The sequence below is a fragment of the Dermatophagoides farinae genome, chromosome 8 (assembly GCF_024713945.1).
Source record: "Dermatophagoides farinae isolate YC_2012a chromosome 8, ASM2471394v1, whole genome shotgun sequence".
NCBI classification, from domain to species: Eukaryota; Metazoa; Arthropoda; class Arachnida; order Sarcoptiformes; family Pyroglyphidae; genus Dermatophagoides; species Dermatophagoides farinae.
In genome coordinates, this window is record NC_134684.1 from 2,847,619 (window position 1) to 2,875,526 (window position 27,908).

The window sequence follows — 27,908 nt, forward strand, 5'->3', positions numbered from 1 at the left end:
ATTTTTGTTCCGTTCTGTTGTTGTTATTGTACAAAAGTGATGTTGTTGTTGGCATAAACGGGACGAAAAAAAAAATTATTATTTTTTTTTCATTCTGATCATAATATCATCATCATCATCATAAAAGTGAATCTAATTTACCATACCATAAGTTTTGTTTTTCATATTTATATGTTCACATTGTTGTTTTCAACTTTTATGTATGCGTGTGTGTGTGTTTGTGCATGCAGAATAATGCAGAATAAAATTGTCGAGCCATTTTAGCGGCAATTCTATACATGAAAGAAAAAAAAATTATATATCAAATGAAAATGAAAAAAAATGTCATATGGCTAGAATAATTATGAATTTTTTTTTCGTTGGTTTCATTTTTCATCATCATCATCATCATCATCACGACCACCACCACCTAAAACTTGATGAGTGTTTTTGCCGGAACAAATTGTAAAAAGATCCAATCAAATCAAACTATCATCAAATGCCAACTAAATTAACCATCCATATGAGAAAATCATTATAGAAATTATTGTTTTTCTCTCTTTTTTTTCATCATTCACCATTTGTTTCAATTGGAACAATAACAATAATAATCATCATCATCATCATTACTGATACCGGATAAATAAATAAATAAACATCCTGGAGAAATTAAGGCAAAAATTTTGTTGCTGCTGTTGTTGCGGCATTATTAATGGTAGTGGTAATGGTGGTGGTGGCGGTGTTGGTGGCAGCACTCACAATGGAAATATCAACGGATGTATCATAAGATCTAGACAACAACAACAACAACAACAACAAGAATGTGAACAAGGTTCAGGTGTAACAAATACCGACAATAATAACAACAATAATATTGGTTGGCGATCACAAATTACACCAAATATTGTTATTATTGATGAAGATGATAATGTAGATTTAAATAATAATAATAATAATGAAAATGAATATGATGAACAACAACAATGGCCATCATCATCAACATCTATGATAACAAAAATACAGCAAGGAAGCCGTATGGTGACAATGAAAAATTTGTCATTACAAATACCAAATCCAAATTATGATAATTACAGCGATGATGATGATGATGATACGGATGATATTGATGACGAAGACAACGACGACGACGACGACGACGAATACGACTATGATGATGATAGTGATTACAGCGAAGATGATGGTAGTATTAGTATTGATGAGAATGCTAATCAATCCAATATGATTGATGGCTGTAATAAAAATAATGTACACCAACAACAACAACAACAACAACAAAAACAAAAACAACGAATAAAACAACAAAATTATGATGATGATAACAATAATAATTATCAGAATATTGATAATAAAAAATGTAAAAGAAAAAGTTTTGAAATTAAAAATCTTTGGTTCTATCTACGTCATCATAAAAATCATAGTAGTAATTGTATAACACCATCATCATTATCATCATCGGCGATACAAATTGTTACACAACAACAACAACAACAACAACAATCATTATCATCATCATTGTCGGCAATACGTCCAAATTTGGTCAAACTTTTTAATCGAAATTATGCAAAAAACATAAATTCAAATCAAAAACAACAACAACAACAACAACAGCAGCAGCAATTCCGTAATTCATCAATACCGGAAACCGTTTTCTTAGGCAGTTTACGATCATTATCATTTTCAATAAATAATCAACAACAAATAAAACATTCTAGATATTCTGTACCGACAATCATACAGAAAGATAAAGCACAAAAATCCTGGGAACGTATGATGAGAATGAAAAATGATGAAAAACGTAATAAAAGAAAATCATCACGTCTTTTGTTATCATCAACATCATCGGTTCAACAACAACAACAACAACAACAAAAACAAAAACAAAAAAACAATGTGATCAATACGAATAATAATAATAATAATAATCATCATAACAACAAAACAAATGTTGTTGTCATCATTGATGAAAGTTCACCAACAAAAATACTTTGCATCGATTCAATGGAATCAATAACAAAACTTTCAGATTCTATACAACAAAAACAATCGTCAACGGAACAAAATCAGACATTCAAGGTAGGCAACAAAAATTTTTTATTCTTTTTTTTGACTTTTTTTACGCCTGGTTTTATAATTGACATAGAAACAAAATGTGTTTCTGACAGGTTTGTTCCGTCATTTGTCTGTGTTGAGTAATTTTTGAGTGAGAATCATTGTGTAAATTTAAAAATCTGTATTCTCAAACATTTTTTTTCATTAATTTTGGTAATTTTTTTTTCGCAGAATTTCATTAAAAAGATTAGGATGAAAATCTGAATAATAAAAAAAAAAATTCGTTACATTTGTTGCATAATGTTGTTGTTGTTGTTGTTGTCCTTATAATTTTGAACCATATAATATATATTGACCGGTCAAACTTTTTCATTTGTTTTTTTTCCGTATTCTCATAGTGAATCTAGTGTGTTTCTAGTATGTTTTTTCATTAGTTGTGTCAGTTGTTTCCATTGGAGAATACTACAGTTATCGTCGTTGTTTTATGAAGATTAAAAAACATGAAAATTAATTGCATTTTCGTTGTTTTTTTTGATGTCAAAACATGAATAAAACGATGGTGATGAACATTTGGAATTAGATACAAAAAAAATTAGATAGAACACAAACTTTGTCGTTCAAACATTTTTGAGTGAAACAAAAAAAAAATTTTCTATAGAATTTACTATTGATTTTTCTTGCTTTTGACTTGTGTTTGTCTTGTATTCGTGTGTGTGTGTGTGTGTGTTTGTGTGTTTTTTATTTGTTGATTTTTTCTTATTCCCATTTCAAAGTTTATTTCTGTTGGGAAAATTCTGTATTTCATTTTCCCAATGAATGTACCGCACATCAACATCGCCTACACACAAACACACACACACACACAATATCTATCTATCATTGTAGCAGACTATGTAGAAACATCATGTTTGATTTTTTTCCTCATTTTTTTTTCAATTTAAATTTCTATTTTATTCCTGTCTATTTTTTTTTTTTTTTTTTTTTGGTTCCATTTTATTCATTCTAACAGCTAGCAGAATCTGGTGGTGAAATTTGTAATAAAAAAAAATGAAAATTAAAAAAAAATTCATTGTCGCTTTACGATTCTTGATACTAGATGGCGGTGTTGTTTTTTCAAATAAAATTTTTTCTCGATCACAAATTCTTTGATGATTAAATCTTTATAACATTTATATCGATATTCTGGAACATAAAAATCTGACAATGACAATGTCATTTTGAATTTGATTTTATTATATTGTTAGCAAGGACAAATTTTTTTTTTCATTCATTCAATCGCTGTAGCTAAGATTCTGTTTTCTTTTATAGAATTAATCTTATGTATGTATATTCTAAATGATGATGATGATGATGATGATGAAAAAAAAGTGAAACTTACTGCGCCATGAAAAAAAAATCGTACGTGTCGCTATTAATTTCATTCGATTTTATATTTCACATTGGAAACAATGTTCACTCATATTGAATGTTTCTTGTTTTCTCTCTCACTTATCGATACCAGGATTTATCTTTTATACATGTGTGTGTGTGTGTGTGTGTGTGTGTGCGTGTTTACGTATTTACGATGATACACAAAGTGACCATGGTATTACGAAATCATTATTGATGCCGTTTTTTTTTTCTTCATTTTTTTTTCTCTCTCATTCCATTTAATTAAAATTGAACCAAATTCTTGATGATCAACATCATCATCATTGAACAAGTGATGAAAAATAAAAGCAAAAAAAAATGCAACGAAAATGTGACCCAAAAAAAAAGAAGTAGCCTTTAGTGTTAATTATCATTTAAATAGAAAAAAAACTATACACACTGTTACACACATGAACCATTCATATGCCCCAAGTGATTTGGATCATCATCAAATGAAATGAAATGAAAAAGAAAAAAGAACAAAAAAAATTACACAATAAATAACCATTTGTAATTTGGATAAAAGATCTGAGAGAATTTCAAATTCAATTCACACACTTACACACACACACACACAAACAAAATCTAAATTGTTTGAAACAATAAAATCGATGCATTTCATTTCTGTTCATATAAAAATGTTGATGGGTGTATTTATAGAATAAAATGATCAGAATTTTTTTTCTTTGATAATCATTGAATTCATTGAATTCTAAAATTATTCATATCTCATAAGAATTGAATTGAATTCAAAATTATTTCCATCATTAACATTCAATAAATAAAATGAATGAATTAATCATCAATTTGAATGTTGAATTAACGATTCAATTTGATTCAATTCATTATCATTATCATTATCATTATCATAAACAACAACAGCTATGTCGTCATCGATGGATTCGTCAGTATAAACAAATATAAACATATATATATGAATTGAATTGCTCTAAATCACACACACAAACACACACACAAACACACACACACACACACACACACACAAATATTTAATCATTCATTTTGACCTTGAAAAATGGAATGAAAATAAAACATTTGGCTATTAATAGTATCGGAAAGAAAAACCATATGATCATTAATGATTGTGGATGATTTAAAATTAGCTCATCAATGATTTTGTAAATCAATAAATGTAAAAGGAATTATTTATTTTTCTTTCTCTCTTTTTTTTTATTTTTGCTAAAATAATCCAATGTTGATCAATCGATCATCTGAATTTTGATATGAATATTAGTAGCAGTTAATTAACATTAATATCTATCTGATTGATATTGATGATATTACGCCATAATGACCATCAAAATAAAATCTTTTTCGTTTATTTGAATTGATAGTGTGGAAAAATACCTGTAAACAAAACAAAAAAAAAATTGAAAACACACACAATTCTAAACATCAGTGAATATGTAAAAAAATAACCGTGATCATGATGGTCAAGATGATTTTCATATAATTTTTTTTTGGCAACAGAGAGAGAGAGAGAGAGAGAGAGAGAGAGAGAGAGAGAGAGAGAGAGAGAGAGAGAGAGAGAGAAAGAGTGAAAAGAAATGTTACATTCATCAATATCCTCATCAACACTATCATTTAATCAATTGACGATGGTCAATTTTAAGTGATTGTGGAATGAACAAAAAAAATTTCTATTCATTTCGTCATTCATTCACATGATGACGTCAATTGAATAGATGAAATTTTATAAATGACCACTTGATGCATCAAAATCATCATTTCCATTTTATTGTTGATTCTTGTTTGTTTGTCCACACACATATATGTGCGTATATGTTTGGGCGCGCGTTTTTTTTTTTTTTTTTTGGTTCGTCATTTTTTAACATTTCATATTTATTTATTCATTTTTTTTTTGTCAATTTTTCATCATTTTGATTGTTTTTGTTGTTGTTGTTGTTTTGATTTTTGTTGTTTTTTTTTTTGTTGTTGCTGTTGATGATTGGATCATTTTATAATTAATTTTCATTATCGTCATCGTTATCATCATCATCTTCATCATCATCATCATCACGAATCCGAATATTGCTGATGACGATAATGGTAAATGATTATATCTATTCAGACAAATTTCTTAGATAATTATTACTTGTTGAAAGATGAAAAAAACGACTATGATGATGATGCATAATCCAAATACGAATTTTTCATCATTGATGTGTTCATCATAATTGTGATGATGTACATTTTTTTTTTATTTGTCCATATCGATGTCGATGTGGAATTATTGATTGATAAAATGAAAATTTCTCCCATCATCATCATCATCAACTTTGAAATGTTTTTTATGTCTTCTATTCGAATATCTTTTATTTGAACAAACACACACACACACACACACACATGATACAAGTATTATATGAGAAAGCAAAGCAAAGCAAAACTCAAAACATGAAAAATGATTCCATTCCAACAACCATGAAACCAGAATGCGGAAGTGATTTTTTTCTTCTTTTTTTTCTTCCTTTCTATTATCATTATTGTTATTATTATTGTAACATCTTGTATCATTATGAAATGGGTGTTTTATGTTTTGGTTTCGGTTCATTTGTGTTCAATGTTCAAGAATTGTATATGAGGCCTAGAATTTTTCTTTGAAATGGCAATCCATACAATCAAATGGCATGTGATGTTTGTTTGTTCCATTTTTTGTTGTTGTTGTTGTTCATTTTTGTATACAAATAAAATGAAAATTGTGAAAAGAAATTCGGAAAAAAAGCCGACAATTGTTAACTGTATAAAAAAATAAATAAAATGTGCACCACCACTATCAAAGCTACAAAGACAATCAATGAAATGGATTCATCATCATCATCAACATCAAGATCAAAATTATCGATAAATTCGTTATTCAATGATCGTTTATCATTACGGCCTACTACTAAGACGAAGACGACGACAACAACGACAAAGACATCATCATGGCGAACAAATTTGAAAAAATTTTCGACAAAATTTTTTCATTTTTTTCCATTTCATTCTTCAATTAATGATTCAATAATGATTACCAATGTATGTTTTTTTTCTGTATATAAGCCGGAATTTTTTATCACAAAAAATTTTTTTTCCATCCATTATTTTATGATTTTGTTTCCTAGATTATGATAATGATAATTTTATCGTTTTTTTCCATCATAACTGATGATGACGATGATGACGATGATGATAATGTTTGGTTTGTGGTGGGTGTGTTATTAGTGCTGGTAATATGAATGTATGGAATCATTCAATCTGTCATTAATGATGCTCATTTTCGTTTTACTCATACTTTTCCATCAAATCTGGTTGTTTGGTTTTTTTTTCTTTCCCAGTTAAAAGCGATTATGACCGATCAGTACGATGACCATCATAGATAGGGTGAAAAATAAAATAAAAAAAAATGAAAAGATGAATAGCCGACACAAACAAAACTAGAAAACCAGAAAAAAAATGTTTATTTGTTAACAAAGTGAAAAAAAAATGAATTCCATTTCTATGATTATAATGATAATAATAATATGTTTTTTTTTCCAAATGAAATGAATCACATTAGACCATAATTTTTTTTTCAATCAAATTCCATTATTATTCAATATCAACTGTACCATTTACTATACAAGAATTGAATTGACAAGCAAGATACACACACACACACACACATGAAAACAAAAAATTCCAGATAAAATCGATTACAATAGGAATAAAAATGGTGGTATTTTTTTTTCTTTCCTTCTGGTTCTTATTGGAATAAATTTGTCATCATTGTTTAGGATGTAAAATGGTAATTGAATGAATGAATGAGAAGTAGAAAAGATCTATTTTTAGCTCATTTTCTTTATCACGCGATCTTTATTATTTTCGAGTAAATTTTTTTGCTATATTTTTTGCGTTTCTTTTTTTTTGATTTTCAAAAAAAAAATCGAGTTCCAATGAAGCAATTATCATTAGCATAATCATCATCATCATTTTTGTTGTTGTTGTTGCTATTGTTGTTGTCATGATTTTGGTCGATGGACTGTTTGAATTTGTTTTTTTTTGTCATTTCGTCCAATTCTCCATTTCGTTCAATGTTCTTAAATATTTTTATGTAAGAGTGTGTGTGTGTGTGTGTGTATTTTTTCAGATTGAAATTTTCAAAAATTGAATTTCGTTTGTCATTATGTTTTGTTAAATATGTATTTAAATTCTATAGAATTTGACAATAAGGTCCAAACAAAAAAAAATTCTGAATTTTTTTTCCGTCCAAAAAAAAATTGAGATTGATGATGATGATGAACAATGAATGAATGAATGAATGAATGAAAAAAAGAATCTGTACACGTTGACAATAAAAAGTTTAAATTATGTCCTTCGATTCTAAAACTTTGAAAAAAAAAAATTTTTACTCTTCTTTTTACATAACAAAATCCTTGAACTAATAACAATCTATAAGTATCAGAAACAGAATTTTTTTTTAATGCTAAAAGTTTCATGAATAAAGATTCCGTTTACATTTAAGAATATATATATTCACATCAAATTAGTAGTGTGAATTATATATAAATTATAAATTAGATGTAAAGAGATTTCATTTTTATATTTCATTGTCATCCTTATCATCATTTTTGTTTTTCATTTGAAACAAACATCAGTTCCATGATGATGACTTTCCATGATGATGAGTCGAATCGAAATTAACGAAAATTTTTTTTTTGTTGTTGTTGTTTCATATGGCGTCTGCCCATGTTTATTCCTATATTTATTTGTAATGGTATCACACGTTCTGAATTTTTAGTTCAGGGTTTTTTGGCCCATCTTACTTGTGCGTCGTCGCTTTCATATTGTATAGTATATATCAATATTATTGTTGTTGTTATTATTGTTCCAACATTGGCCACATATGAATCATTGAAAACGAGATAAAAAGTATCGTGGCAAGAATTTTCAGAATTTCCAAAATTCTCATTTTGATTGGTGACAGCAGTGGTAATAGTTCATCTCTATCTAATACATAGGTCTTGATTGTATGTTCTGTCTGTGTGTATGTGTCTGTGTGCATGTGTTGAAACTTTTCACGATTCTTGTACTTTAATAAATGTCGTTTTTTTTTATTTGGTTCATTCCATTCTGGATCAATGAATTGGTGAAATAAAAAAAAATCTCAACGAGTTCAATTTGTTTTTTTTATTACTAAATCACATCAACAATAATAACAACTTTTCACTGTCTATGAATTGTTTGTGGCTGTATACTATACGACCAAAAGTTTTATTTTGGATGATTTCATTTTATTTAATTTGATTGTGATTCCACATTGATTCGCTGTTATAATATTGAAAAAGTGATTTTTGAATTTTTTTGAATACAAAAAAAAAAAAAAAAATTCTGCCAAATTTCAGTTGTCAGCATGATAGCTGTGGTATTTTTTGTATGTAAACTTTGAATGTGAAAAAAATTGATGCTGTTATATAACACTGGTGTTGATGAATATTCAAGTAGTCAGTATTCATTTTCACATCAATTGCCTGAAGAAATTCTCATGTTTTCAGTAGTACAAGTTTCTATCATGAAAAGAATCTTAATGTGAAAATCGTTTCATCTATTGACATCAGCCCAGGGTCAGTATATCATAATAAGATGATTTTTTTTTTCTCTGAACACTTTTTTGGTTTCAAATGGCAAATTTTTTATTCCAATGAATTTGTTTAATTTTTTATTATGAACATTCATTCATTCATTCATTTATTCATTTTTCAACTCTTTTTTTGTCGGATTCTTCTTCCATCCAAACATGATTTTTTTTTTTGTATTTTAATATGCAATTCTAATTTATTCCATTTTCATTTCCATCATAACCATATAATTTTTTTTTTCTCTCTCTCTCATTCACCAAAAAAAAAAAAAAAAACGACGAGCAAATCATTTTTCTCTTGTTTGTTGTTGTTGATGATGAAAAAAAAGTTGTTTTTCATCAACAAAAAAAAAGCAATGGCCATGTTTTTTTATTATTATTATTATTTATCATCATCATTATTATTATTATTATTCATGTAGAAAAAAAGTGGATTTATGCTCTTTTTTTGCAATGATGCTCATTGAAATGTATTTCTCATTAATAGCTTGAAAATTATCATCATCGTCATCATCTTCACATCACATTTATTGCATACAAATTTTATTTATTGTCGACGTTGTTGTTGTTGTTGTTGTTGTTGTTTATTTCCATCTAAATATTCTTATCCAGTTGACAAATAACTATCAAAAGTAGTGAAAGTAAAATTCCTGCTAATAGAATAATGTTGATGAAATTTCCTTTTTTTTTTGGTTCTCCTCCTTGTTGTTGTGAATTCCAAGTCAAAATCAGGCCACATGATTTTTACCGTTGAATTTAAAGGCCATATTTTTTTATTTGTTCATTATGAAAAAAGTTTTTTTTTCATTCATAAAATTTTATCACACACACACACACATAATACCACAGAGAGAAAAAATAAAAATAAAAATAAAAAAACACGGCTGCCATTTCGAATTTTGTTCGCTATAAAAATGGCAAATGGTGTTGGAAAATGAAATTAAATTCAATTGAATCGAATCATATATAATTTTCTTTACCAAAAATTAACCAAAGGGTTAGTTTGATGCTTGGTTGAACATGAAAATAGCAAAATAAATTATACCAAAAAAAAAAAAAAAAAAAAAAAAAAACAGCAAACACCCAAATAAAGTGATGATGATTCTTGAAATTTTTTTTTTCACTTGGCTTTCCATTGTGGCAAACCGAAAAATGAAAACATTTTTTCTCATCTGTATTTTTGTGATTGTGGAATTTTTTTTTTTTTTGAAATTTTGTTCATCTTAATGTTTCCAATTGTTTATATTTATGTGTGTGCCAGTATGTCTCTATCTTTCTTTTTAGCCTAGTTTTTTTATGTTTATTTTCATTTTTATTTCTTCGTTCAACATTTATTTATCATTATTATCGTTGTTGTTCAATATAAAACCGGAAAAAAATCGAACTAGAATCAAATTGAGAATATATACCCCAAAGAAAAAAAAACAGAACGACCATATGTCATAGAATCAAATGTCATACGACTACCGGCTGTTACAATATGGAATTTCAATTCAATTGAAACATTCTTTTCTCTATGTCTGTGTGCGTGTGTGTTCATTTAGCTTTTTGGTTATTTCATCGAAATAAATTGATTAGGAATTTGTTGTTTTCTTATAGATTTTCTTTCCATTCCATAACTATTCATTTGTGTGCAGCAGTTTTTCTTGAAACCTGTATCTACACTACTATACATCATCATCATTGTTTATTTATTGCCATAAATTCAATTATTATCATCATTTTTTTCTCCCCATTTCTTTATACATGTAACTACAATTTGTATGAATTCATAAACATTGTCATCATATTTACAGTGGGGAAAAAAAAGTGGTTTTTTTTTTGTCCTTAGAAAATGGATTTACTACCATTTCCGGACACAATAATGTCAATGATGTAAATGTCATATTTCATTCATTTATTGAACATAAAATATGATACAAAAAAAAAAAAACAAGACAAGACAAGACAAAAATATCTGGAACAGAACAGCACGAAACAAGAAAAAGATTTATTCTCATTGCATTTTATTCTTCATACACGATGGTTTCTTGGAATTTTTTTTTTATCCAAAACAAAAAAAAATACCTTGGTTTTTTTAAAAAAAAGTGGAATGAAGAAAAATGCTTAGTCATCTATTATGAAATTTTTTTTTTAAAAAAAACAAACATCGTGAGCAGTTACAACGTTGAATTAATTTCCTTTATTTTTATTTTTTTTTTTTTTTTGACTCAGCTTGAATTATTTTTACCCTTTATGAAATGGTAGTTTGTTTGTTTGTTGTCGCCAAAATTATCTTTAAATCCGATTTGCTAGGTTGTCATTATTATTATAATTACTGATAAAAAAAAAACCTTGAAATAAATTGAAAAAAAAATTAAATTCACGAATTGTTATCTTGTCATTTGCAGTGAATAACCGTTTTTTTCATCATACACACACACACACACACACACATGAATGGCGATGTGTCACTGTATTTTTTTTTTTTTTTTGTATATATATAATATCATTGAATATTCTGATTTTTTTTTATTCTGCTGTTATTTGATGTTGATGTTGTGTGTATTGATGTTGTATCTTATCGTTATGTTTTCAGCAATACATTTTACCTAAATATATACTCATTATTAATCAGTCTAACATGTTATTCGTATATAAAAAAAAATTATTCACATATAAAACCAAATAGAATGAAATTATCAACAGCTTTAAATTGACTGATGATGACTGACTGTAATTGGATCCAGATTGGTTTGATAACTTTCTAATCATTTCATTCCTTTTACATTAATATTCTATCACATACATACAATCCATAATTAATAATGTATGCAATTTGTGGAACATTGGAATATATGGTTCTCAAGAATCTTGATAATGTATCTTACATTATGGCCTCTTTTTTTTCTTCTTGAATAATCAAAAGATTCAAAATGACAAGCTCATGATTTTTCGGCATTTTTTTTTTATTTGCATGAATCTTGAATTTGATTATCATCGTTGTTTTTTTTTTTTTTTTTGGTTCCAAATTTCATGTTTCATGTTCGTGTATGCTTGTATACACACACACACACACACACACACACACACACACACACACACACACACAGCACACATGGAACAAATCAAGTTAATAATTTATGAGGAAAAATCTACTGAAATGTGGATTCTATGATTTCCTATATGGCTGTGAATATTTTATCACTATAATCAAAAAAAAAAAAAAATTCAATTTTGAATAATTTTCCTTCACATCATCATCATCATCATCATCATCATCATCATCATCATCATCATCATCATAATTATTGAACAAATTTGATTTCCATTTATTTCCCACAAAAAAAAATCAATTATAATGTTTCATTTGTGTCTATTTCCATATAGATTTTGGTTGATCTGTCGATCGGATATCTGTTAGTGTCAGCAGCAGCAGCAGACATTTATATATTTATTCATTTAGTCAGGCCAATCAATTCCATCTAAGCTGTCATATAATATAAAGCTGTCTGTGTGATTTCTGTTTGATCTCTCTCTCTCTCTCTCTCTCTCTCTCTCTCTAGCTCTCTCTCGGTATTTATTATTCTGTTCATTTCATTCAAAACAATCAAAATAAAAATTGTTTCAAAAAAAAATAAAACAATAATTCTTCATCAATAATGTTTTTACGTCACAAATTCTTGTTGTTGTTGTTGTTTTTTTTTTGTTGTAACCTAACTGCCAATTGTAGTGATCATTATCAAGCAAGAATCGTGAACATACATTATTAGTTGCTGTGTTCATTTAAAAAAATTCTCTGTGTGTGTGCGTGTGTTTGTGTGTGATTCTAATTTTAACTCGAAGCTTTTCATGATTATTCTGTTGTTTTTGTTTTTGTTTTTTTTGTGGATCAATCAATTGTTTGTTTGACCTTTTTTTTATTATATTTCTCTTGATAAACACTTCAATATACTACAGTGGGTGTACTTGAATATTCTGATTACGATTATTTGGACTTGGCACCAAAAAATAAAAAATTTGTTTTTTTTTTAGTTTCAAAATTCTTGACCTTTTCCAATGGAGAGAACAAAAAAAAATGAAGAATGTAGAACCAACAGATGATGATGATTTTTTTTTTTTGGCTGGCTGTCAAATAAATTGATAAATCATTATGATTGATGAAATTGATGAAATTTCAACTGGATATTGAAACATTTTTTGTTTTTGTTCTTAGAGTAGAGTGTCCGCTGTATTTTTTTTTTTTGGATATTGTTTTTGTATGCATATGATTATTGATCGTTTTTGCCAATCATCACTATTCGATGATGATTGTTGTTGTTGTTGATGTGTGTGTGTGTGTGTGTTTTTTTTAAACATTTTTCAACATAATTCATTGTTCACAGAATCACTGTTGTTATTCGTTTTTATTCGTTTTTTTTTCTCTCACATCGTTTGTTGTTGATGATGAAAGTTGTAAGAATTTTTTTCTTTTTCTTTTTTCCAAGTGAGTGACGGATGTAAGCAAACAATACACACACACACACACACACAAACAAAATTTACACAACTTCCTCATGTGTATAAATGTGATATAATTCAATTCGATTCTTGTTGTTGTTGTTGTTTCGATTTTTAGCTGTTATTTTTTTTCATGTTTTTTTCCCAAGCATCATTGTTTTCAATTACTTGTTTTGTTTTGTTTTGTTTTGTTTTTTCCATCCATTCAGCTTTTATTGTTTTCATTTTTTTTTCTGTTTTTGTTTGTTTGTTTTTAGTTCCATTTTTCATTCTTTTTCTTTTGTATAAATGAATCAATCATTTGAGATCTTATGGTGTTGAAAATGTCATGATCAAATTCTATTATGTTTGTATATAAAAAATAATCTAAAAGATTAAGATTCATTTCATTATCTCAAGCCATGCCAAACCAAAAAAAAAAAAAAAATCAACCACCTACTCATTCACATGACTTGTATGTATGTGCGTATATCTGTATTTGTCGTCATCAATTATTATTATTATTAGAATTAACGTAGTTGATCCAGATTTTCACCAAAGAAAAATCAACTTTAGAACTCTTTTTTTGTTTTTGTTTGATCACATTCGAATTTGGATAGTTTAGAATGTGTTCGTGTGTGTATGTCATTTTTTTCGATTCTCAAAACGATATTCAATCGATATTCACAATCGATTGTTGTTTACTTTTGAAAGTTATTTGAATTTGAAAATCATTTGTATATTTGTATTCATTTTTTTTTTGTTGCTGTTGTTGTTGTTTACTTTTATTCTAGGAAAAAGATAAATTCAATTCAATCAATGGTGATAATTGTTTGGAATATTTTGATCAAAATTCTATTGAAAATATTTCCAATAATCATAAACAAACAAATATTGAAGAAAATCGTTCATTGTCATTGAAAGCAACAACAGTAGTAACTTCCGCATCATCAACAACATCACAAACTAATAATACTATTATTGTGGATCAAATACAAAATTGTCAGCCACAACAACAAAAACAAGAATCTGGTTCAATATTGGAACAAGAACAACTAGTTCAATCGAATAGTAAAACAAATTATTATTGTTCTGAATTGATTACATTATCAAATCAGAAAATAAATGAAAATCATATGACAACAGATGTGAATTGTACAACAACAGCCGATAAAAATAATATGGAAACAATGATGACAATGATGATGGCAAATAATAATAATAATAATAATAACAATCTCAATAATAACATTAACAATAATAATGATGTTGATCCTTTTGAAGATGATGATGGAATTATTGATGATTCAAGACAAATTGTTGATAATCAAACATCATCAGCCAGACAATCGGAAGATAGATCCGGTGGTTCCGGTAATACTGGTAAAACAAAACCGGATAGCTGTAGTAGTTATAGTAGTTTAAATAATGATGAAATGAATAGTGCAACATCATTATATAGTCAAGAAAGTGCAATCGATACACGTATAACACGTGCAACGGCATCAACTAGACCTGTGAATATGAATTATCAACGTAAATATTCATTGGCTGTACCTGGTGAACCAAGATATATTCATCGTCGTGAATCAGGTTCACGATCACCATTAAATTCAAGTTGTGGTGGTCTTAGTCCATCCGAACTAAGTACACCAAGTCCTAGTTGTAGTAATAGTATGTAAGTATTTTTCGTACGGTTTTTTTTATTCCATTTGATAAATGATGTTATTTTGTTTAATTTATTTTTTTCTTGGAAAAAAAATGAAAAATTATAGAAATGAAGATCATTCTTCATTAAGTAGCCATTCGATACATTCTAAACATTGTACATTATCGGTGGATGAATTATTCCTGAAATCATCACATCATCAACAAACGGCAGCAACATTGTTACAAGCAGCTGCAGCGGCAGCTGCAGCCGGTATTGGTGTCGGTGTAGGTACACCAGATGATGATGATGATGATGACGATGATGATGATGATGGAGAAGAAGGCATCTATGAAGATCTAATCCAAATGGATTCAGATAATAATAACAATAAAAATGATAATGGATGTAGTAGTAATGTTGGTTGTAGTGGCGGAAATGAAAATGTAGTTAGTAATAAAAAGAACAAACATTCACGATTAATCGATGAATTATGTCGTAATCTTATACATTTAAAAACAACAACAACAACAACAACAACAATGGCTACATCATTGGATAATTGTAGTGATATTCGTAAATCGAATTCCAATTCAAATTCAACAATAAAATCAATAATATCGAATAAAGACAATGAACAATCGGACAAAGCTAACAATGATTCAACCAATAATGATATTGATGATCATACAAATGTCAATAATAATAATAATAATAATAATCGACATCATCATCGTGAATCGATAGCAACGACAACTATAACAACAAATATGAAGAAACCAAAACAACGTAAAAAGTATGTAGAAATATTTTACTTTATTCTGGCATTTATTTCCATGAAAAAAAAACCATGAAAAACACAATCATTCATCAATTTTTGTTTTTCATATTCATATAGTAGTATGACGGCCATAATAGCATCGTTATTATTACCAGATTCTTTGTGTCAAAAACTTGGTGCATCATTAAATACCGATCGTTCTTTTGTAAGTTTCATTTAATATATATCGATAAATACAAATATACAATACAATATAATTAATAAAATGAACAATAAGAAAATAATGAATAAGAATTTTGCCATTGGCCTTTTTTTCTGTGCCAATAATAATTCTGTTTGTTATTTGTTATTATTGTTGTCATATTTTTACCACTAAAATATATTCGATTGTTTGTTTGTTTGTTTTTTTTTTCGTTTCCCAATTCTATATAGGAATCACATCGTTCCAATTCAAATAGTCGCAATAATGTAACATCAAATGATGACCAATTTAATAGTGATCAACAACAATCAACAACCGCAACAACAGCAACGACAAATTCAACGAAAAATAAAACCACTCATACAAATGAATGTTCATCAACATCATCATCATCAAAATATCGATCAAATAATGATAATAATGTTGGCAAATCGATAAATACAAATCGTAAACGTAAAGGTTCTATAGCTCAAATTACTTCCGCATCGGCAACACGTCTTGTACGATTATTGCGACGTACACATAGTGCTGGTGCAAGTAAAGATGTACCATCATATGCATTATTTCTTGCTCATGAACCACCAAATGAACATAATAATGTATCATCAATGTTTGCGGCTTCAACAAAATCATCTGGCCATAATCATTCATCACATTATAGTAGTAGTAGTAGTAGTAGTAAAAATAAATCAAAATCACGGGTAAGTCAAACTTTTTTTTCCGGTTTTGTATTACTATCCGTTTATTTTATCATCATCATCATCATCATTATTGTTCATCAAACAAACATGAATAAACCCTATATGTTAAGAACAAAAAAAAAATTAATTAAGTTGAAGTTCATTGGAACAAAACTTTTTTGTGTTTGTCTGCTTTTTGTTTTTTTTTTTTGTTTGGCCTTATATCCGTTAATCATTCACATGGTGATGTTTGTCATGGAAATTTTTCCATTTTTTTTGTTTTTTTGGCAGGATCCTTTTTTTTCTTGTTCATGGATCCGAATCAATCAATCAAATAAATGTTCATCTTGATGCTGCCCGAACAAAATTTCATTTTTTTTTTTTTTTTTGGTTAGTTTGGTCTGGTTTTATTCTGACTTCAATGAAGATTGATCATCATTGTCTGTGTTCAAAAAAAAGGCCAATTGATTTTTGAGAAAATGAAAATAAAAACTTTTCTCGTAATCCAAAAAGGTCTTCGAACTTTTTTCAGGTTTATTATGATATTTGTTCTTTTTTTTCAAGGTTAGATTATTGAGTTTCTTGCTAAAATTTTTTAATTTTGTTATGAAAATTATTATTCTCATTAAATTTCACAAGACAAGAGTCCATGAATTGTATGATTCCTATCACACTATTCATTTGCTCTAGTCTTTAGAAGATTTCATAATTGCATTCTCAACATAAAGATTTGTTCTTAAGAGGATTTGTCCACTAGAAATCGATTTGCCAATATTAATGATGATGATGATGATCTTTTTTTTGGGGGTTTGCTCATCAAAACTTTCTCGTTTTTCTGTAAATCAATCAATTTAAATGAAGAAAATGAAGATTTTTCTCGAAACAAGACCAAAGAAAAAAAAACGATCATTTCTCTAATTTATTTTTTGGCCATGTTGATTTTAATAGTGAAAAGTAAAAGAAAAAAATCTGGATCAACCACCAAAACCAAAACTAATGGCTAGAATACGGTACACATATATATATATAGTTTGACATTCATTTGGATGCTAATGAAAGCACAAAATGAAAGTTTTTTTTTCATATCGTTATTGTTTGCTGTTGTCATTGTCAAATGGATTCTGTGATGTGGAAGAATTCTTATCATCATCATTGAATGTGGTTTATGCCAGATCGTACTTAAATCGGTTAAAAGTTTTTTTTTCGTTAGGTGGAAAAAGTTTCTGAAAGAAACTACTGCATCTAACCCTATCATGAAAACACTTAACCATTAACTAGGAAAAAAAACATAGAATTTAAATAATATGAAATGAGAATAAAAGTTTTTTTCATTGCATCAAAGTTTCAACAAAAAAAAAATCGAAAAAAAACCAGTAGAGGGTGAAAAAAAGTCTGAAAATCCTAAAAAACAGCAAGATTCTTCTTTTTTTTTTATTCATAATCATTATTGTTATTAACGAATTTCTCCGAAATTGTTGTTTTTTTTCTACATTTTCTCTGGGCTTTCTCAGTTTTTTTTTCATCGATTTATTCGGAACGATGAAGCAGAATCTTTCTTATGTAATAATTATTTCAACTAAAAAAAGATTCTTGTCACAGAATCACAGAAAAAAAAATTAGTGATGTACACAAAATCGATTTCATCATCATCATCATCATCATCATTATCAACATTCGAACATATCTCAATCAATATTCATCTAAATATGAATGAATGAATGAATTAATGAATAAAGTGGAACAAGAAAATAAAAATCAAAGAAAATCATCAATATTCTGATGATGATGATGATGATGATGATGATGAAACCGTAATGATCATAATGATTACGATTATATATTGATGAAATAGGAGAAAAATTGATTGATTGATAATAAAGATGATTAAATTGTGAATGTATGTAAATATATGATGGCCATTATAGATTATGATGATAACAACAAAGTTCACATGATTTTTTTCTTCGTTGTTGTTGTTGTTGTTATGTAATATAATCTTTTCTTTTCAATGAAATTTTAATTCCGATGATTTTGTTTTTATTTTGATCGTATTAACATGCATGCATGCATGATGCATTCACTACATTTATTAAAAATTATAAAACATGATTCTAGGACACAAATTCATTCACTACACTCAAACTTTATGTATGTGTTGTTGAATGTTTTGATGAAAATGGAAAAGTAACAAAAAAAAATTACGTATTCACATGATAACATTTGATCTTTGAATAATATAAAATGGTTATATAGTGAATTCGGAAGGAAAAAACAACAACAACAACAACAACAACGACAACAACAATTCATTGGTATATCTACTCGACATTTTTTTACATTAACATGTAATATTTTTTTTCGCCCACTATTCACAAACACACACACATACACAAATCTGTGTAGTTTTTATGTTTAGTTTTGATGTTTAGTTTTTTTTTTTGTCTATTGGTCAAAGAATTCCCAAATGAAGTACAAAAATATAAACACATTTCATAAATAACATGACCAACCAAACAACAACAACAACAACAACAACAACAAAAAATTTGCTATTTTCGGATATTATCAAAATGGAACCTGTTTACTGTTTCATTTCATTTTTTTTTTCGTCATCATCATTGTTGTTGTTGTTGTTGTTGTAGTCATTCGTATCATTCGATTTTATATCAATGAATGTTTGCTTGTATACAATAATATACAGTTGGTTAGAATTTTTTTTTTTTTTTTTTTGGAAGTCAACAATAAAAAAATAAAGAGAGAACAAAAAACCAAAGGCTAAAAAAAAACAATGAAACAGAATTTGTAAACTACAGTATATATAAATGGTTCAATTTAACAAGAATCTTGATCTCTTCGTTCCGATGATGATGTGTAAATATTTTCATCAACAACAACAACAACAACAACCAACGGCCATCAATCAGAAATTCATTCAAACACACACACACATATATATACACATTATATACATTATATAACAACTATATATTGTGACAAATGATAAAATAATTCAGCCATGAAAAACGTTATTCCGGCTATTTCCATTATCAACGAATATTGAACTCAATATGATTTCAGATTTGTCTGATCTTCGGTCTCTTTCTCTCTTTCTCTTTCATTTTCTTTTGTCTAACTTGAATCATTGAGACTCAATAGTCACACATATGAAAATGATGATGGCATTCAATCTATATTGTGTGATTCACCCGAAGAACATTCTCATTCTCATTCTCATTCTATTTTTTTTTCTTTGTTGTCTACACATGCCAAAAATGGAAAAACAATCTTCTGGCTTTCTGTGTACTGTTCTATTTTTAGAAACTTCCTTGAAAAATAGTGGAAAAAAAGAATAAAAATAACGAAAGAGAACGCGAAAAACGACGCCATCGATAAGAGGGGACAAATCATTTTTTCATTTATTAATGTACACACACACACACACACACAAAAAAAAAGCAAAAATCGGCTTCATTGAACCGTTCATTTGATGACTTTGATAACCGGATTCGAGTGTAGAAAATCAATACTAAAAAATTCATTGAAAATGTTTTTCCCGGTTTTTTTTTTGTTTAGTTTTTTTCGTGTGTTGTGTACGCACACACACACACTCACACACAAACACACACCGGAAATTTGCATTTGAAAATACCTTTTTCTTAGAATGAAATTTAATGCGAACCAAAAAAAAAAATTCATAAAAAAAATCTTATGAGCCTCATGATAATTGTCATGATGATGAAGATAATGGAAACGATATTTATAGAATCCATACTGAATTCATCTGAATCATAATGAACTTTCTCAGTGATTCTTTTGTTGTTGTTGTTGTTGTCGTCATGGATAATGAATCGAATTTAAATTCATTCAAATCAAATGAATAAAGAAACGATTCTGGCCGAAAAAAAGCCATTGTCTATTATCTTGTGATTTTTTTTTCATTAAAAAAAATAAATCAAAGAAAATGTATGAGTTATCGATGCTTCCGAGGAACCTTTTTGCAACTTTTTTGCTTTAATGCGTAAATTTTGAAAATTTCATTGATTCATATCCGTTCTATTTTATCATATTAACTTTTGTCTTTGATTATATCATCGGTATTATTAAATTCTATGGAAATTTGATAAAAGAATGAGATAATGAATAATAATTTTTTTTTATTTTAGCCTAACAAAAGACAAAAAAAACTTATATTGATTCATTCAAACTTTCTATCAGTCTCTATTTATTTATTTTTCATTGATTTCATAGACTTTTCCTATCTCATTTCATCATTTTCACTATCGCGGAAGTTTTTTTTTTTTTTTTTTGGTTTTTTTTGTTTTTTGTGTCGACACACACACTATACAATCTTCGATTAACCTATTTTGGCATTTTGATTGTGATAGAAATTATTCAAGAAAACACACATGCATAGAATAAACATATAGTGAACGCGCATGCACAGTGTATTTATTGAGATTTTGGACTGGTCTTGGTCTTGGTCTTGGAAACCCAAAATTAAACACACACAAAAATCAGTACAGCGAAAACAAAAACAGTTGAAAATTAATCGATTCATTCTATGAGCTGAATAATTAATTTTTCTTTTTATTTTTTTTTTTGTTCGTCATCAAATTGTACTTAGTGACAGACATTATTGTTGATTGGTGTTTTTGGTGAATGTTTATCTTGTCTTGATGACTGAATTAATTTATTTATTATTATTCGTTGATTTTCTGTTTTGTTTTTTGTTTTCTTTTCAAAAAAAAAACGTAGTCAAAGAAACGACGATTAAAAGATAAATCAACAAAGAATCGTCCATCATCATCATCACCGGGCAATAATGGCAATGATGAACAGGATCATTCACGTCATTCACGTCATCACTATTATCATCATCATCATCATCATCAACATGATCAACATGATGCAATGTAAGTAAATTTTTTTTTCTGTTTTGTTATCTTTTATTTTTCGTTTTTTTTTTATTCGAATGTAATTCGATATAATATGATACCTTAGAGATCGATAAAATAGAGCTTATTATATTCTTGAAATGAATTCATTATGGAATCGAGAAAAAAAACCACTTATTGCATTATGAAAGTGGAATGAAATTGTTTCGAATTCAATTATATTACACACACACAGACACAGACGTTGATTTAGTAGTCATCACCTGATTTAATCGAGTCCTCATTAATTCATGCAATTCTTTTGAATTCTTTTTTTTTTGAATCATACCTCCTACTTGATGGCCATTGACATTTAGTAGTTAGATTATCAAAACTTAATTTTTTTTCCATTGTAAATGATGATGACGATTGTCTTGTAAACAAAACAAAAAAAAAATGGATTCACATGTTACATGGAAAAACTAGCTCACCACCATTTGTTTGTTACGCAATCATAAATTGTAATTATTATTATTATTTTCATCTTGTGCATTCAACATTGACACGCACACGCAATGAATGAAAATGAACAATTTGAATCATTGGAAAAAAAGAAAATGTCCAAGTATATGAACCATTTGGAACTTGTGGGCGAAGTGTGTGTGTGTGTGTGTATGAATGAAAGAATTGCACCCATTTTCATTATCATCATTTTCGATTATTTTTTTTTTCGTTGTTACTGTTGTTGTTGTTGATTCAACATGATGAAATTAAATGTTTGTGATCAAAATTCTTTTTTTTTTTTTTTCTTGTCTTTCCATTATTGGTGAATGTGGTGGGTAGTTATATTTCTTCATCATCATCATTATTTGATCCTGAATAAAAACAAGAACAGTTGTTGTTGTTGTTGTTGTTGTTGTTTATTTTTTTTTCGTTTTGTTTTGTCTATTCATTCATTGTTAGTTGGACGTACTTTTTCATTGTTTACACAATTGTGACATCCTTGTTTTCATTTTGTTGTTGTTGTTGTTATTATTATTATTATTCAAGTGCATGTGTGTTTAAATGTATGTTGATCGTTAATTCAAACCAAAAAAAAAAAAAAAAAAAAAAAAAAAAAGAATAAATTATCATATGCTTTTATTGAAACTTATTCATGTTCAAGAGCTAAATTGCATAATCTAACTATGAAGAAATTTGAATCAAATTCTGTATTGGATGTCAATGAATATTTTTGAGACCTACATACACCTAAACACTACATTCATACAATGAAGCGCAAAGATCAATAGATTCAAATGATCAAATACTATTCATTTCGCTTAAATTTTTTTTTCGGTGGTTTTTTTTTCTCAGCCGTAAATGTAACTATTACACACAGACAGACAGAATATTCCAAAAATTCAATGAGACAATCAACAACATGTTAGAAAAATGTTTAATTCTTCAAATTTTGAGAACATTTTTTTTTCTTGATTGTTAAATTTTTTATATTAATGATGATGATGATGAATTTGAATAATAATCAGAAAGGTAATCAGGAATATTCTCATTATTCTTGTTCTGTTATTTGTCTTTGAAATCTTTAAGGAATATTAATTATTTCATTCTATAGACAACTAATAATAATAATAACAACAACAACAACAAAAACAACATTGGCTATAAGAAAATCAACAAAAAGAAAAATGAAAATTTTGTCATGTCACTTACAAACATACACCACTTAAACAAATATATAATATATAATAAACAAACTTTATGTTTGTGATGTTTAAAATTCGTGTTGTTTATTTATTTTGTTGTTGTTGTTGTTGTTGTTTTGTTTGAGTTCTCTCGAGAGCCATCGAAAAAAAAACACCCACCATAGACTTTCTCTGTGTGTGTGTGTGTGTCTGAGTTTATAAATAATACAATTGTAAATAACAGATGAAAATGAATTGAATGAATTCTTTAAGATGTAAACACACAAATTTTGAATTTTTTTTCTCGACATCATCATCATTGTGATGATTGTCGTTTTTTTTTACATATATACTGGATCGTTATTGAATGCAAATGACGTTTTTATGGCATTTTTTTGTTTGTTTGTGTAGCTCACTACCATGTTTGGGCTACGTAGATGTGTGTAGTAGTAAAGTGATGACAAAGCCCGCGAGGATTTTTTTTTTTTTTTTTTTTTTTTTGTTAACTACCGATAAGCAAATCTCAATAAGAAATTGTTTATCAAGGACTGATGGATAAAGGAGGGGGGAAGAGAAGAATCGGGGGAAAAAAATACTGAAATACTAACAACACAAAAAGTTGAATAAAAACTAAAAATTCTCAACAGAATCTAGTGAATGAATCAATTTTCTTACTACAAAAAATGTAAAGAAAATGAAATAAAATAAAATCTAGTCAGAAAAAAAATAGTGAATCAGAATATTGAAAAGCAAAAAAAAAAAAATTTAGATTCAGGCTATTATTTCTATGGAATAAGAGTAGAATAATAATCAAAGAATGAGAAAAGTTTGTTGTCAAATTTGGTTGATGTTGTTGTTGATTTGGTGGTGGTGGTGGTGGTGGCTGAAGATGATGATGTTGGTGTTAATATTACATGATTTTTTTCCTGCGTTTTTTCAAATAATTTTCATATATGCCAAGAATCTACGAGAATCGATAATAAGAAATAGATAAATATTTGTTGCAAAGATTTTCTGTCTCACACACACACACACACACACGCACATAAAGCAAATCAATAATATATGAAATGTTTGTGTGTAAAAAAAAAAGATTGGTAAACAAAACGACTAAAGATTTTTTTTTATTTCGAAAATTTCATGAATAAAAAAAAATTGTTTTTTACGTGGTAATTTTACAGAATTCCAATATTTTTATTTTTTTCTCAATTTCATTATTTTTCTATTTTTTTTTTGTTTGTATATTCATAGGTCGGGTAGTGGATCAGGCGGCCTGGAAGATATGAAACAACGGCTACGATTTTTGAGTCGTCGTCATACAGATTCATCATTACATGCATCGACTGTAAGGCCATCCCGTGACGAAGTGGAAAAATGGTCAAAATCATTTCGTGATCTTATGGCTAATCGATGTACGTTTTTTTTTTTTTGTTTTTTTTTCATAATTTATTTCTTCTTATTATTACATTTGTTTTGAATGAAAATTGAACAAATGAAAAAAATACAGAATTACTAATAATAAAAATCTCTATATTCTTTCCGGTTAATTCTTTTTTTTTCTTTTTCTTTTTTGGTCGAATTTGGCATTGGTCGTACAATTGTACTTTCGACATTGTACACAAAACTATACTGTACGAAAAACACACACACAGACGGTTCAGCATTATTTCGGGCGTTTCTTTGTCGTGAATTCTCTGACGAGAATATTGAATTTTGGTTAGCCTGTGAAGAATATCGTAAAATACGATCAAGTAAATTACGACATCGTGCAAAGAAAATTTTTGACAATTATGTTGCTGTTGGTTCACCAAGGGAGGTAAGTTAAAATTGATTGTCGTCGATTGTCTATAAGTTGTTGTCAAAAAAAAAAAAAATTCTTTTTTTTTCGTTATCTAGTTTTTTTTGTTTTCATTTTCACTTTCCATAAATTATTGTCGAGAATTGTGGATTTTTTTTTTGCCCAACGCACCCTCCTCCTGTATGTGTATGTGTGTGTGTTTGTTTATATTGATCGTATCGATTCTATTCTAGCAATTTTAGATTCATTCATTACAGAATCCAGAATGTATATAATGATAAATAAAACGTAGAAAAATCTATTTACATTCAAATAACTGACGGATATTGACTAAATTCCATAGCTATGAAAAAATGATCATCATCATCATTATTATTATTATATTTCAAACTAAATAATGACGATGATGATGATGATGATAACGGTACTTGTTGTGAGAAAAAAAACAAGTTCATTGAAAAATAGAGATAAACAACAACAACAAAAAAAACAAAAGTTGTTGAATGTGCACATCGTCATTTGATTTATTATACAATGCACACACTTATACACACAACAAATAAACATCATTATATGATTTAGCTACTCATTTAGCTCTATAGTTCATAGTCAATTCTTTATCGTTTGTCCACAGAAGAAATGAAGTGAAAAAAAAATATAGAAAAAAAAACAAAATCGATAATTCCTATGTGCGCGTTTATGTGTTTGTGTGTGTGTTTATGTGTCATGTATGCACAGGTTCCAATCGATCCAAATGAAAAAACACACACACAGGCCGATATTAATGTTTTTTTTCCTCATTTATTTATTCCTGAAATTTATGCATTTTTTTTTTTGGCCAATTCTCTATTTACTTTCACCAGACCATTAGCTTTGATTGTCTTTGTTTCGGAATATTTTGAACAATGAAATGTCGATCTTGGTAAAATGAACAAACAAACAAACATTGTAATCAAGTGCGGGTGCATGTCCATTTATATTTATTATTTCATTCCAATTAGTTTCATGTTTTCGCTGGTCCTTTTTTTTCAATTTATTTCAACTTTTTTTTTTTTGATTCAATTGCATTTGACTTTTTTATTTCTTCTTTCATTGCAATAAATGGTGATTCCATTTTGGATGATGTTTGAAAAAATGTTTTTTTTCCACTTTTCTTTTTTTTTCTTTCTCAATTCCTGGAACACACATGAACACACACAAAGAGAAAGAGTGATAGAGCAAGAGAGAGCGAGAGAGAGAGAGAGAGAATTGATTTATTACCTGAACGAAAAAAAAAATTCGATGACAGTATAAATCGATTAAAGATTTTGAAGACGAACGAAAAACGAAAGATTGAATTTCCATCAAAATGTCCGAATGTTTCTTATCATCAATAGTAATGAAATTGAAAAGCTGTCGAAATTTTTTCCATTTTTACTTATATTCAATTTAAATGCAATGAAAAATCGAATAAATTTTCTTTTTTTTTTTTCTCTCTCCCACTTTCACCAATCATCATTTTCTATATTTATTTAATTTCAGGTCAATCTGGACCATCAACTACGTATGGATGTGCAAAAAAATCTGACAACACCATCAAAATTTACATTTGATGAAGCACAGAAAAAAATTCAAAGTCTATTAGAATCCGATTCATATGTACGATTTTTACAATCCGATCTATATACTGATCTTGTTGTTTCAGAATTAAAACGTAGTACAACGGCTAACAATCATAATAATAGTGATAATAATCATGATGATGATGATCATGATCATGATCATCATGATGATTGTGATAATAAATTGAAAAAAAATTGTAAAAATTTCAAAGAAACATCGGCATCAAATTCACGACGTCATTCAAAAGATAGTGAAAATCAACAACCAACATCACCGCCGCCATTTTTTGCATGATTTTATCCACTGGTGAAACAAAACAGACAAAATGATTGTTTTATGGATACAAAACACCAAGAAAAAAAATAACAACCTGAAAAGTCAGGTGTTCCAGCGATTCGAATTTTTTTTTCGCATATATACACTTTATTTGAGCACAAATCGTGTAGTTTGAAAACACACACACACACACATCAACTTTACCACCAATACACACATCTTATCATCAAATAATCCTATTTTTAATTGTCACATTCTCTTCATCACAATGAGAATACGGCATTGTTTTTTTTTTCTTTGTCCACATACATCGTTCCAGTATTATTATTATTATCATCATCGTTATCTCATTATAATTGGATCCACCATCATTATCATTGTCAATTCATCATATATTTATTTTTATTAATTTTCATCATCATCATCATTATCATCAACATATTTGTCATCAGAATTGTCTCCCTTTGATCACATACACACACATTAATTTTCATTTGGAAACTCAAAACAACAAAATATCAAAAAACACAAAAAAAAATCTTCTATTCACAACGACAGCATACAATACACTAATAAGTCATCACCGTTATCATCATCATCATTGTGGACCATAATTTCATGATTCGAATAATAACTGATGATGTCAAAGAAAAATTAAACAAGAATTTCGATTCTTGTTGTTTTCTTACTCATTTTATCATCATTTTTCATGGAAAATCTTTATATTTATGTCCCAAATTCCATCATTTTTATTTTTCATCTCATGTCATTGCATTTTTTCTCCCATTTCATTCATTGTCATTACACACACACGAAAAAAATAAATAA

The 27,908-nt window shown here is 27.9% G+C and overlaps 1 protein-coding gene across 1 annotated transcript; it reads left to right on the forward strand.

Moving 5' to 3' along the window:
* Positions 1-637: 637 nt before the first annotated feature.
* LOC124495695 (uncharacterized) lies at positions 638-27,908 on the forward strand. Its single transcript, XM_075733437.1, has 9 exons — positions 638-2,073; positions 14,329-15,212; positions 15,310-15,978; positions 16,081-16,168; positions 16,396-16,866; positions 21,601-21,758; positions 24,656-24,816; positions 25,057-25,220; positions 26,724-27,908. Exons 1-9 carry the CDS (start codon positions 985-987, stop codon positions 27,096-27,098), a joined length of 4,059 nt encoding a protein of 1,352 aa, XP_075589552.1. The 5' UTR covers positions 638-984; the 3' UTR covers positions 27,099-27,908.